The sequence below is a fragment of the Mesoplodon densirostris genome, chromosome 8 (genome assembly GCF_025265405.1).
Source record: "Mesoplodon densirostris isolate mMesDen1 chromosome 8, mMesDen1 primary haplotype, whole genome shotgun sequence".
NCBI lineage: Eukaryota > Metazoa > Chordata > Mammalia > Artiodactyla > Ziphiidae > Mesoplodon > Mesoplodon densirostris.
Genome location: NC_082668.1, coordinates 29,734,567 through 29,749,113, shown reverse-complemented (window position 1 = coordinate 29,749,113; position 14,547 = coordinate 29,734,567). Strand labels below are relative to the sequence as shown.

The 14,547-nt window shown below is 42.8% G+C and overlaps 1 protein-coding gene across 20 annotated transcripts in view; it reads right to left on the bottom strand.

Moving 5' to 3' along the window:
- LOC132495108 (uncharacterized) overlaps positions 1–14,547 on the bottom strand; it is a 310,462-nt gene that overhangs the window by 133,047 nt on the left and 162,868 nt on the right. For 15 of the 20 annotated variants that reach the window (XR_009533211.1, XR_009533205.1, XR_009533207.1 and 12 more), the window contains one exon: positions 5,716–5,818. The exons of the other annotated variants lie outside the window; for them this stretch is intronic. Coding sequence is in view for 6 of the 15 variants with exons in the window: in XM_060106716.1 (XP_059962699.1) it covers positions 5,716–5,818 (103 nt within the window). In the remaining 9 variants the exon portion in view is untranslated. The remainder of the gene's footprint in view (positions 1–5,715; positions 5,819–14,547) is intronic. 20 annotated transcript variants of the gene reach the window in all.

The following is a 14,547-nucleotide window of genomic DNA, read 5'->3' as shown; positions in this document are numbered from 1 at the left end:
CTGTAGTTGTTTGAAGATTTCAATACTAAAAATCAAATTATAGAAACCTTGGCCAAAAAAATAGAGACATGAGCCTGAACCAGCATCTGAGGTGTCTCCTCACTGAGCCCACAGAAGCAGGGAGCTGCAATGTTTCTATTCTCTCCTGTTTTCTAGGACTGTCAACCCCTACCTACTCCAGATGAATTTCCTATTATTACAAAGATGTAGAAGTCCCCAAAGTAAAGTTGAAACTCTCCAGGAAATAACAGTTCAAAGGCAGTGTAGTCAATCGTAGTCAATCCGTTTCCAGGGAGGAAGAGGATGATCACAGAGTGACCAATGAGGAGCACTTATTTAAGAGTAAGAACCAACATAAAAAACAAAAAGGAATAGGCAACTAATATACGGTGAGTGCCTATTACGTGTGGCAACTACTCAACTCTGATATTGTAACAAAAGAGTAGCCATAGACAATAAGCATGTAAGAGCCTTAAATGAATGAGCGTGACTGTGTTCCGATAAAACTTTATTTCCGTAAATAGGTAGCAAGCAGACTGTACTTTGACAACTCCTGTGTCAGACCATTTAAAATTAGTTAGGGGACCTCCCTGGTGGTGCAGTGTCTGGGAGTCCGCCTGACAGCACGGGGGACACGGGTTCGAGCCCTGGTCTGGGAGGATCCCACATGCCGTGGAGCAACTGGGCCCGTGAGCCATGGCCGCTGAGCCTGAGTGCCACAACTACTGAAGCCTGTGTGCCTACGGCCCGTGCTCTGCAACAAGAGAAGCCACAACAATGAGAAGCCCGCGCACTGCAACGAAGAGTAGCCCCCACTCGCCGCAACTAGAGAAAGCCCGCGTCCAGCAACGAAGACCCAATGCAGCCTAGATAGATAAATAAATAAATTTATTTAAAAAATAAAAATAAATAAAATTAGTTAGCCCATTAAATTATCATAAATACCATTTAGATAAGAAATAAGAAGCCAAAAGAATTTACTGAATTTGACCACTTGACAGAAGACAGACACTGGGTATTCTCTTTAGTGAGTGGGCAGAGCTATAAGCGGAACTCGGTCTTGTGACTTGAAACCTGGAAAGTGTGTAGTCTTCTCGTTGGACAGCCTCCTTTGACTTGGGGGTGTTCACTGGATTTTGTAGATGGGCAATATCAGGAGGTGGAAGAGAAGCCCATACAGGCTGAGTTTAATTAAAGAAACATTTGTTGCACTGAACCAGGATGGGGTTTTGTGGATGATACACATTGTGATCACTTCAGGAGACAGGAAGCCATGGACTTTCTCATTCACCTCACACACCCTCTCTCCCATCCCAGACATTAAATCTGCTCCTCTGAATACAAAGATTTCTATGGAGTTGTGGAGAGAGGTGTGTGATTGTCATGTGTGTGAGAGGTGCAGGCAGATTGGCAGTTGTTTACGGAAACCAGGAAATCCCGAAAACTGAAGTGATCTAGGACAATTCATTTTACTCCTCTGAATCCAAGTTTCTCTTTCTAGAATGGAAATGTCTTTCCTCAACCTTTTTTTTTTTCAGGATGTCAGAATAATAAAACAGAAAAAAACTCTATGTAAAGTTCATTGGTACCTCAGGGAAATGTGCTATGAAATGACACAGTCTTATTGTCACCTGATATCTCATGACTTCAGCTGGCTCCACTTCTTTGCATTTCCCTTTTGGCAGGGAACTTTGCCATCTTTACATTAACATATCTCTGTTGAGGGACTAGCACTATTAAGCTAGTGCTTTTGACAACTACATCGACAAGAGACCAGGATATATGACATGTAAAGGTGAAAGGACAGTGACTAAGGGGGGCAAATGAGCTTTTAAACAAGCCTGACACCATCCAGCTAGTTTTCATATTGCCTCCTGTGAGAAATCTTGACATATTGGTACATTGCTATGAGTTATTTCTTCATATAACTGGCTATAGTGGCCTAACATTATTTGATCTTGTAAAGTGTTATCTGGGACTACAAACTTATTTTATTTTAAGCTCAATGACATTTCATCAGGAGTTAACACAGCATGAGTAGCTAAAACTCACTTTGGTATAGTACATGAGGCCCCCAGGATTTCGCTGCTTTATTTTTGTTTGAACAGATAGTTCTCTGACTTTCTCTACTTTTGACAGTTTCTGCTTTTATACAGCTTTATGTGTTTTCAGCCATAATTTTTAGTCCATTATTATATGTTATTTATCTCACCACAAGATTTATTTATTATCTGTAATAGTGAAAACTAACTCACTTTTTTTGCCCATGTTAGCTACATCTAAAAAGGGAAGACATTTATTTCCTGATCATGCTTAGAGGGGTAGAAAGAAAAGGAGACAGAGACAGTCATTAAGGATTCTCTGGGATGCTTCCATGCTGACAAACCTCTTGTTCTGGGCTAGGAGAACAGGGCTTAAACACAGGCAGGGTTCACATTGAGCCCTCAGAGAATTCTTCCAATTTGAGACTAAGACCCTCATAGGTACCTGGATTGTTATAATGCTTTCTGGAAACTCAGAAACTATCGGTCCTAATCTCTATTCAGCTACCAACTATCTGGTCTTTTCTATTTAAAGTTAAGAAATGGTTTATTTTCTAGTTGTAGTTTAATTTTGTTTTGTTTTAAGCTCTCTTACTTGATTTCTGTCCAATCAATAAGGTTGGCCATACATTTAATCTGCTTCTGTCATCTAGACAGCTGAAAAACCAGCTGATTTTTCAACCTACTATGCATAAATTCAGCCTGTATGAAAACTCAGCCTACTTTTTTTACCAGCTCTGTGACAGCTTTCTCATCTGTAATATGAGAAAACAGCCACCTAGGTCAGAGAGTCACTGGAAGAATTATATAGCAAACAAGACCACTGTATTTGGTGATTGACAATATATTTTTTCTTAATGAAACAATAACAGCATATGCTTCCAAGAAGATAAACAGTAGACTTCTTGGGTTCTCTGTCCATCGCAGCACTTTGATCATGCTTAACAAGAATTCGTGGGCTTCCCTGGTGGGGCAGTGGTTGAGAATCCGCCTGCCGATGCAGGGGACACGGGCTCGTGTCCCGGTCCGGGAAGATCCCACATGCCGCGGAGAGGCTGGGCCCGTGAGCCATGGCTGCTGAGCCTGCACGTCCAGAGACTGTGCTCCACAACGGGAGAGCCCACAACAGTGAGAGGCCCGCGTACCGCAAAAAAAAAAAAAAAAAAAAAAGAATTCGTCAATCAGGATAATCATATTAATTGATAAGGATGTGTTGAATTTTGCATCTGTACTGATTATAATTTAGCCCTCCCTTTAGGAGAACTTTTTATGGATGTATAACATACATACAGAAAAGAAGGAGTTCACAAAATGAACACAGGTGTATAACCAACACTTGGATGAAGAAACAGAATATTTCCAGCATCCCAGAAATGCCCCTGTGTACCCCATCCCATGCACTGGAAAACTCTAAAGAAAACCACTAGCCTAACGTCTAACACTGTAGGTTAGTTGTCTGATTTATAATTTTTTAGACATGGAATTTTATATATGGAATTATTAGTACAATCCTTTCTGCAGTTTACTTAAGCTTACCACATAAAGAAAGTCTGAGCCCTAAAGTAGTTTGTCTTTAGGCTGACCTGAGGAAAGACAGCTGGAGGAGGAGGGTGAGAAGTACAGGAAACATATAATTTGTCATCCAAACTGGGACACCTTTGAGAGTGAAAGGAGGAGCTATACATAATGATGCTGGGACAAAAGGCATAGTGACTATCCCTAGCAAACCAGGACATGTAGTCTCCCTGGTGAGAAGGGATGGTAGAAGGCAGCAGGGACATACTGGCAGGCAAAATCTATCTTAAAGATCAGAAAATAGAATCCACTCACAGTGCCTGAGATGTATGCGAGATTGGAGGTTAGAGAACAGTGTCCCATAGAGCATGGTCACTGGTAAAACTCAGGTCAATAAATATTTACTGTGTCCCAGGTAGGTGCAAGGCACCACAACGGCACAAAGCCAGCTCAGGCACTGCCCACAGTAAGTCACAGTCTAATAATGGCAATAAGACAAGTTCACAAATAGGTAAACTGCCAGTGGAAATATACAAAGCACTGAGTTCCAAGGACATATACAAAGTGATACACGGATTCCAAGAATGAGAGATCATGCCCATTGGTAGACAAGAAAAAGCATCAGGGCTTCCCTGGTGGCGCAGTGGTTGAGAGTCCGCCTGCCGATGCAGGGGACGCGGGTTCGTGCCCCGGTCCGGGAGGATCCCACATGCCGCGGAGCTGCTAGGCCCGTGAGCCATGGCCACTGAGCCTGTGCGTCCGGAGCCTGCACTCCGCAAGGGGAGAGGCCACAACAGTGAGAGGCCTGCGTAACGCAAAAAAAAAAAAAAAAAAAAAAAAAGAAAAAGCATCATGGGAGAGGTGGCAGTTAAGATGAATTTAAGAGTCTAATCCAGTGGTTCTCAACCTTGACTGCACGGTAGAATCACGTGGGGAGCTTTTCAAACTCCTGATACCCAGGCAGTACCCCAGAACAATCAAATCAGAATCTCTGGGAATGGGACCCAGGCATAACTATTTTTAAAAGCTCTCCTTGGGGGGCTTCCCGGGTGGTGCAGTGGTTGAGAGTCTGCCTGCCGATGCAGGGGACACCGACGGGTTCGTGCCCCGGTCCGGGAAGATCCCACATGCCGCGGAGCGGCTGGTCCCGTGAGCCATGGCCGCTGAGCCTGCGCGTCCGGAGCCTGTGCTCCGCAATGGGAGGGGCCACGACAGTGAGAGGCCCGCATACCGCAACAAACAAACAAACAAACAAACAAAAAAACTCTCCTTGGTCATTCTAGTGAAGAGTCAAGTTTGAGAATCACTATTGTAGAAAGACGAATAGGCATTAGCTGGCAGGAAAGGAATATACTAACTAACATCTGTTCTCTCCATTTTTGGTAGGCACACAGAGAAGAATCATCCATTAGGAATTAAATATGGAGGAAAAGCAGCAGGGCAAAAATAATTTAACCCCCTCCAGGAAAAAAATTAATTAATTATGAAACCATTTACTAAGGCCAATAACAGGGCTGGATGGGGAAATAATGCACTGAACATCAAGGGAACTCAGAGTGGTAATAAATCCATCATAAATCTTACAAGCCATCTGATAACTTCTGTTCCTCACATTAGCATCCCATTAAGCCGCTATTAGGGACAGCAAGGAAACTGAATGAAACCAGCTTCCTGGGTTAGCATTAGCATCTGGGAGAGAGTTAACAAGCTACAGTCTTTCACTGGCACCTTTAAGGACCTGAGCTCCATTTGTAAAGGATGCCTAGAGGCCCCAACCTTGACCTATCACGCTCATGCTGCGGGAGTTTGGGGGTGGGGGGGCTAGAATTAATCACAGCGGGGGACACAATTTACCGATCAATACCAGCCAATTAGAAAGCTCCCTGCTGTGGAGAGTTCCCTTGGAATGCCAGATGACCTCTGCCCTTGACTTTTCATGGGGGCAGATGTTTCTTTATCACAGCTATTGATAAGGGTGGTATTAGGGGGTGTGTTGCTCATTTCCCATCATGCCAACCCCGCCAGGGCAACCTGAGGCTGAACTTTCTTAGGACTTATGTATGAGCCACCTGCCCGTGGAGACTAAAGGAAGACAGGGATGAAAATTATATCAGTAATTAACTCACAGCCAATGTGTCACCTTTTTCTGTGAACTCACCTGTGACCTTCAAGAAGCCATTGAGAACAACAGAAAGTAGGAAACTCAATCTTTTTGGTGAATTCACTCTGGTGTCGCTCTCCTGTTCTACCGCTTCTGTTATCTGCCAGGAGAGAGGAGATTCTGAGGCTTGGAGCACAGCCGGAGGTAGCCAGATTTATATCACATCAGTTTTGCCAATCACAGAACCACCTTGTGGAAAAAATCCTGGTAGCTACCATTGTGTTCTATGATCTGGCCCAGGGACCCAAGAGCTTAAGCATGGGCCCCAGGACCTCCCATCCTCCCTGTATCTATCTGATAGCTGTTTGTCATTATTGTTTATGGAGTCGGGCCAATATTTTTCTATCAATTTTCTGAGATCTTTGTCACAGAGGTAATATGCCCCAGGACAAAAAAAGTTTAGAAGAAAAATAGATAATTTTGGAAAGTGTTCTGAAGTTTATCATTTATCTTTCTGTCATTTACTTTTAATTTTTATTTAAGGAGGACAATCTATTATTTACAGCTTTTCCTGAAGACTCTAGGGCTTCAGGCATTTGACCCCAATCTCCCTAATTTGTTTCATCCCCTCTTGAAGGACTGCAAACATGATTTCTTCAGATGCCCACTTAAGGAAAACTTCTCAACTCTTCTCCTCCTAAGTAATTCTCTGCCCCCTGTCCCTAGAGAATCATGGTTTTAAAATGAAAAATAAAACAAAGTTTTGAGCTGACTTTAGTAAGTACAAGGCCTGGGGCAAATCATACTGTGAATCCCTCCCCTACCCTTACCCCAAGCAATAAATCTTTTATTTAAGTCAAACTTGATATAAACGACTATCAAAAATAACCTTGAAGGGAAAAAACAATCTTTTGGAAGGTCAACCTAGGAGTTGTGAGTGGCTATGTTAGGGACCGCATCATAGATTTTGCCTTGGAAATGTAAAAGGAGAAGGAAAGTTTTGTGAGCTAAAGATACATATATACATATTAGGCCCAAGAATATTGAAATCTTTAAACGCACCACCTGGCAGGAGCCACCCTCTTTCTGTCTTAGCCCTTCTCAACCACTAAATCCCTAAGTGACTAACTCTCTAAGCCCTTCCCCAAATATGCAACAGTTGCCCCATGTCACCTGACTTGAAGGATGACTCTGCATACGTTCTTCACTTCTATAAAAGGGGACATTGTCACCTTCCTATCTCATCTAAAAGCTTTGCAACCCTCTGCTGTGTTGTACTCTTGCCAAAAATGTTTGGCCTGATTCTTATCATGAGAGAAAAACTCAGACAAGTCCAAATCGAGGGACATAGATGCTTGTGTGTGTGCAGGCACAAAACTGGCAAAATGTTCAGACAATCACTGGGCCTGGTAAATATTATCAGGCTTATTACTTTTTCAATTTTTCTGTAGGTTCAACATTTTTTCAAAAACCCAAGGTGTACCGTGTACTGACACAGTGTTCAATCTGCTGCATGTAGCACTCCATGAATTAACTATGATAGTAAAAAAAAATTTTTTTACACTAATATTTGGCACAGGAAGTGAAACAGATTGTTAACCAATTTTTAACAAAATTGGAGGATCTTTATGAAAAACTAAATTCCCTTTATCAGGAAACAATCCCTCAAAGGAAAATAATACCATGTCCAAGGGACCAACTTCCTCATGAAGAGAATTTAGAAAGTTCTTCCTTCCATGATGACAAATCCTGTTTAAATTACCTCATCGAAAGATGAAGAGTTCTTTTTTTTTTTTTTTTGGCTGTGTTGGGTCTTTGTTTCTGTGCGAGGGCTTTCTCTAGTTGCGGCAAGCGGGGGCCACTCTTCATGGCGGTGCGCGGGCCTCTCACTATCGCGGCCTCTCTTGTTGAGGAGCACAGGCTCCAGACGCGCAGGCTCAGTAGTTGTGGCTCACGGGCCTAGTTGCTCCGCGGCATGTGGGATCTTCCTAGACCAGGACTCGAACCCGTGTCCCCGCCATTGGCAGGCAGATTCTCAACCACTGCACCACCAGGGAAGCCCCAAGAGTTCTTAATTAACTAACTCAAAGCACTCAGATAACAAAACGGCAAAATTTCAGGAGAAAGCCACTGCACTAGATATGGGAGGACCTCAGAAGTGATTTTTTTATTTTATTTTATTTATTTTTTTTTTTTTTGTGGTACGCGGGCCTCTCACTGTTGTGGCCTCTCCCGTTGCGGAGCACAGGCTCCGGACGCGCAGGCTCAGCGGTCATGGCTCACGGGCCCAGCCGCTCCGCGGCATGTGGGATCCTCCCAGACCGGGGCACGAACCCGCGTCCCCTGCATCGGCAGGCAGACTCTCAACCACTGTGCCACCAGGGAAGCCCTCAGAAGTGATTTTATTAACTACATTAACTGGCAAATAGGTTTTCTGCAATGTGAAGGACACCAAAAATGGAGAATCAATTTATTTTTGTCTAAGAAATGTTAGACTAAATGAAATTTCTTGATTTAAGATTGCCAGTTATGTATATTTACTTGTATAGATTACATACACACAAGAATATATATGTGGCATGATACACGGCATGCTTCTAAGTGCAATTTATTAGACTTATTTACCACATTGTTTACCAGTTTTGTGCCCAAAGAAAGACATTAGTCAACTTATAATTTTTTTTTTTAAGAATCAATTTTATTTATTTATTTAGTTTTGGTTGCATTGGGTCTCCATTGCTGCACACGGGCTTTCTCTAGTTGCGGCAAGTGGGAGCTACTCTTCCTTGCAATGAGTGGGCTTCTCATTGCGGTGGCTTCTCTCGTTGCAGAGCACAGGCTCTAGGCGCACAGGCTTCAGTAGTTGTGACACACAGGCTCAGTAGTTGTGGCTCATGGGCTCTAGAGTGCAGGCTCAGTAGTTGTGGCACGTGGGCTTAGTTGCTCCACGGCATGTGGGATCTTCCCAGACCAGGGATTGAACCCGTGTTCCCTGCATTGGCAGGCGGATTCTTAACCACTGTGCCACCAGGGAAGTCCTATAATTTTTTTAAAGAGGTATATTTGATCAACAAAAATAGTAGACAAGCTTGATAAATTTTCATATTCTAATTCAAATTTATCTAGGCAGTTACATATATTTATTTACATTTTTATGTTATATATTCTATATTTTGTTATGTATTTATAGTTATTTTAGTTATTTTTATTATTACACAAAATTGCCTAATACCCATATGTTAAGAGAGCATTAAAAAGTATAAGAAAGAAAAGATAAACAAAGGGTAGGACCATCACAAACTGTGTATCTATAAAAAGAAAATAAGCAGGACATTGTGTATTTCCGACGTGATTAACAAGGCTAATAATCTGCATTCAGAAGCATTAGTTCATGTAGCACACACTACTTACAGCTCCCGGACTGAGGATCAGAATAATAATCATGAGTAGCTTTTCCTGAATGCTTACCAAGTGCCAGGCACTACATTAAGCATTTTGCATATATTATGTGTCTTGTTTAACCCTCATTTTGTAGAGGAAGCTCCTCAGACCCAGAGAAGTTGAGTGATCTGCCCAAGGTCATGCGTTTCATAAGTAGTCAAGCTGAGGTTCAAATCCAAGTGTCTAACTTCAGACCCCATACTTATCACCATTCCAGGCACTGCCTCGAAGTCTGTCTTACAAGTGGCAACAAGTGCCTCAAGATGAGAAAGTGGGGCTTCCCTGGTGGCACAGTGGTTGAGAATCCGCCTGCCAATGCAGGGGACATGGGTTCGAGCCCTGGACCAGGAAGATCCCACATGCCACGGAGCAACTAAGCCCGTGTGCCACAACTACTGAGACTGTGCTCTAGAGCCTGAGAGCCACAACTACTGAAGCCCGCGTGCCTATAGACCGTGCTCTGCAACAAGAGAAGCCATGGCAATGAGAAGCCCGCGCAGCGCAACAAAGAGTAGTCCCTGCTGGCCGCAACTAGAGAACACAACTAGAGAAAGCCCACGCACAGCAACAAAGACCCAACGCAGCCAAAAATAAATAAAGAAAAAAAAGAAAAAAAAAAAAAGATGAGAAAGTGGATGAGGACGCTCATGCACAAGGCACATCACAACATGACAGAAACAGTATAGGTGTTCTGTTCTCCATTTGTTTTCCCGGCTGAAATCTCAACTATAAGAAACCACACGGTACTATCTGCAGGTGGACTGAATTGTTGGGGAGTTAGTCATGTGACCGGGGCCAGCCACCCACCACTGCTTTGCAGGATTCTAACACTCTGGCTCTGGCTGAGCTTCTCGTGGTCACCAGCAAAGCCAATGAACAATTCCTGGGAATTAAAAATAGAAGCTGGGTAATAAAATAAAGTCTAACATGTTTTTGCCTTTGTGCTTGGACTAGTTTCACTTACTCATTTGCGGCCGCCTGCAGAGGCCTCACACCAGCCCTTCAGACCAGTTCCTAGCGTGAAATGGCTGCACCCACACCTCAGCTCAGGGCGTGTGCAGAAGCGCTGGGAACGGCACTGCAATTCAAGATGGCGGCAGCGGGCTATGAGCAGACACAATGCCCCTGGCACTGTGATCCAAAGCCCTGAGCAACACACCTGTGCCAGACACAAGAAAGCTCCGCCCCCTCCCCTTAGTGTAAGATTCCTGTAAAGCAGCCCTGCCCCTGGCCTAGTGGGGAGAGCCTGTGCTATAGAGCACAAGCTCTCATCTATCTATTCTCTGATCCAAGAACAAAACTTTCCTTTACTTCTGAGGGATGTTCAGTCTGGTTCTGTTGACTCCAAGGACACAGGGCAGGAGGGCCCTTGTTGGGGACCAACTCCGGAGGGTCGATGACAGTTCCCTATCCTACCTACCCGCTGTGAGCTTGACCATGAGCAACACCTTCGCCAAAGCATGGAAAGACCCTGCTGATGGGGAAAAGTATCAACTTGGGGCCTAACCAGGAAAGAACCTTCGTCTTCCACAAACCAGAAGTGTGGCTAAAGATGTTCGTCTTACCAGACTTGAGGGATAATGAAGAATGAAGAAAGCACCAGGTACTGCACTTGGGCACGTAGGAAACATGCAGCAAATGGCTATGGTTGTTACACAGTTTTTATCTTCGTGCTCTCTGTAACAGTGTTTAGTCATGCATCTTAAAAAATCTGTGTCAGAGTGCTGGGGAGAGGGGAAGGTTACCACTAACACAGTCTGAGAGTGGCAGACAGATGGAGCCCTGGGGACCCACATTTTGCTGGGAGAAATCCTAATTCTTTCAGCCCTTAGAGTAGTGGCACATAGCAGAAAGGTGAAATCATTCACTGGACAAATGGATTAGAACACATGACTTGTATTAGTGGGATCTATGCCATCAGAGCATACATACACTGTATCAGGCTGAATGAAAGCCATTATTTCAAAATTTTAATTTTAACTTGTAATTCAGGTACCATGTTTCCTCAAGCTACATATTCCCCCTACAGCTATAACATCATCAGTTTGACATTGTAAGTCTAAAAAAAGCTATTTTTTAAGAAAAACATTTTTAAGCTGATATATCATTTCCAACACATCCTATATATAAATTATATATAAAGCTGCTGTGTTTCGGGGGTTATTGAGATTATTTTAATCTGTTAAAAAAGAAAAGCTAACATAATACTTTTGGATACTTCAGACTTATTTCCCTTTGCTTTGATGATCTTCTTTTCTCCCCTTAGTTTTATCTCTGTTCAAAAGCAAAATTTTAAATCCTGTTGGTAGAAACTGAAACAATTTCTGGGTTTTGTACAGCACCTGGCTCATTCCTTAGAATATTCTCTGTTCTATTTTTTAATGTACAGTTTTAAAGGTAATAATATAATAAACTTTGGCCTTTAAAATCTCCAAAGAAATCAATTAGCAAGAGAAAGGACTAGGTCATGAGCAGAGTGGGAAAAAAAATCTAACAAGGATAGGAAGTCATAGCAAAGTCCTAAAATGGAGCCTATGTGTGTTGTTGTTCTCGTTCTTGTTCTTTTGTGTAAAGATGTGTGTTTTAAGCAAGCAAATTTTGAGTAAAAAAGTAGGAAATGAGAAAAGTGGTAAGCTGCTTTTGAAGTGCTTTCATAGACAAAGATTTGTAAAGTAAAGAAAAGGAGAAAAGATTTGTAAAAATCAGTGCAGTTCCCTGTGGCTCCTGTTTACACCATCAAAAGCTCTGACTATTCCAGGCACCACGTGTCAGTATTGCCACTTAGGTTCTTTGTTCTCAGCCAGGAGGAGATGGTGAGGCTTTCTCTATTTCTCTTCCTTTCCCTTCATTTTTTCTCCTCCTTCCCTTCCTTCTCTTCTCTCTTCTCTTTATTCTCCTCCCTCTGCTTTTATATTCAGTTTCCAATAGAGTGATTTGCCTACAAACATGGTTCCTTTTCCTGGTGCAGATAACATTTTGTTTGATCAAGGTAAAATCGGTGAATTAAAACTCCTTCTGAAACCAAAATTTCTTCCATGCCATATCACACTGAAATCTACAGTAGAGCCCTCGAAGCTGCTTTCATGCTGCAACAAGCATAGGAGCGAAGTCAAAGCCGACACAAAGATGAATTCAGCGGCCACATATATCTGAGGCTAAGGGGAAATTACTTCTGAGGGAAGTAACATGTTGGCTTAAATTCATTATGAAATATAAATGACATATCAAATCCTTTGGGGAAGCAGAAATTGATGAAGGCAACAGCAGAGATAGGAAAGGGTGAGGAGCCCTTTAAGAAGGGAGTGCTCAGCAGAGGGGAGAAAAATGTGCAGAAAAAGGAGGCTAGAGCGCTGAAGGTAAGCTGGGTCTGCACGTCTACTTCACCTTGAACTTACTCGACCCTTCACAGATGTGTGACAGTGTCCAGTTATAGTCACTCAAAATCAGACGGGAAAATAAACACCTAGTTCAGAAAAATGGGAAGCATCTACAAAATGCCAGGCAGTCATAGCCTATCTGGGTCTTGGGTTTGGGCCAGCCAACAACTCCCAACCCCAGCTCAGCTCCTGAAACCCCTGTGGGTTCTCACCTCACTTGGTAGAGTTGGGCAGAACCAGAATTTCTAAGTTCATCACAGGACAGTTGTTTGGGTGCTCCCCCGACTCTCGTTCCCTGAGCAAATGGGCGTTCTCGTACTGGTTTTGCTATCTTACAGAACTTCAACGATCTCCGAAGTTTAATAGTCCTAATTTTGCCTATTCCTGTCTAACTCCAAAAGTCCGTGGCAAGAAGCATTGGCTGAGCACTAATTCAGCGTTCCACTTTCTAGGGTGGAGAGTTGGTTTGTGAAACTAGAATATCTCACTGAGGCCTAGTTGCTTCTTCCTCCCCAAAGTAGTAACTTTTAGGAAGTAAAGAAAATTTTGCCTCCAAAGCTATGTTATGGCATTATTCCCAAATTTGGGGATTACCACAGGTCTCCTGACATAATTTTCTCCCTGGATGACAATAATAACATTATGTATTTATATATAATCATCATATTGCTCCATTTATTGAATGTTTATTATGAATCAGGCACTTTCCATATATCAGCTCATTTATAGTCAAAATAGTCCTTTAGTAGGACCTAACCATATATACATCCTATACATATATAGTAGGACCTATCCCATTTTACAAATGATAAAATTGAGATTCAGTGAGCTTGAACTACTAGTTAGTGGCAACGGTAGCACCTTAACCCAGGCAGCCTAACTTCCGAAGCCTGTCAGCTTAACCACTACACTACAGCGCCTCTGTATATGCCTCTAGCCACTCGATAATGCCTCTACATGAATCCTTTACCATAGACCAAAAGCTCCCCACACTCGACTTGTGTCCAGATCCACTTGACTTCATCTCCTCAGTGCCAAGACCTGGCCTATAGGAAGATGGTCAACATATATGGAAGTAATGCATAGAAGGGCTTCCCTGGTGAGCACACAGAAGACGCTCCTCCACCTCCCCATTATGGATCTGGGGTCATAGCTGTCTACAATGCCATTGGAAAGATGCACTAAACAAGGCTCTATAATGTGATTTGGAATAGATAAAAGTTCCTTTCTTCATGCCTGGACCTTGTACTGACTTGTGGAGCCTTTGGTAACATTTACCTGGAGCTAACAGGCCTGTTCCAATAGCTTTTAGGCCATTAAATGGAGGGCTTATCTCACCTTAACCAGAAAGTCAGTCTCTCTCTCTCTCTCTCTCTCTCTCTCTCACACACACACACACACACACACACACACACTCCATATCTGCTTCCTTCTTGATTACAGTTAGACTACAGTAGGAGTAGTGTGGTTCCCAAACAGGATAGCTGACCCAACACCTTTTCCCCAAACCTGCATTCTTACTTCTTAAAGAGAACCAAGCTTGGAGAGGCATTGGGAGTTACCCCTCTTTGCCTCTCCATATCCCTACCCTTGCAAGCTGCTCCGGTTCCAAACATGAACATTGCTCAATCTGGCCATTTCTGAAGCCCAGGTGAATTTTACCCACAAAGGAAGTTATAATGTTACCCCACCTACATCAGCAAGGCAAATTTGATTGCTATTCAGTTGGCTACTCCTGGCAATGATACTTTTAAAAGTGACTAGAACCCCTTTAGGAAATTTCAAGTGTATTTCAAATATAACAACAGAATACATTTTCTAAAATTATGTATAACAAAGCCATTTCTCCACCAGCTATTTCAGTGGACCAGAGTCTGCTTATTTCAGAAACCCCAGGATGCCTTAAGAATATTTGTCTCATTATCCCCATCATTTTCTCCTCCAGGGAACTGTCCCTAGTAAACTTTGCTATGTCTCTTCTCCTGGCTAGTTTTAATATGAGCCATGGGGAAGATTTCAGAAAAGCATGAGTTCTTTTCTGCCTGAGCTTGCAAAAGTGTCTTGCTGAAGA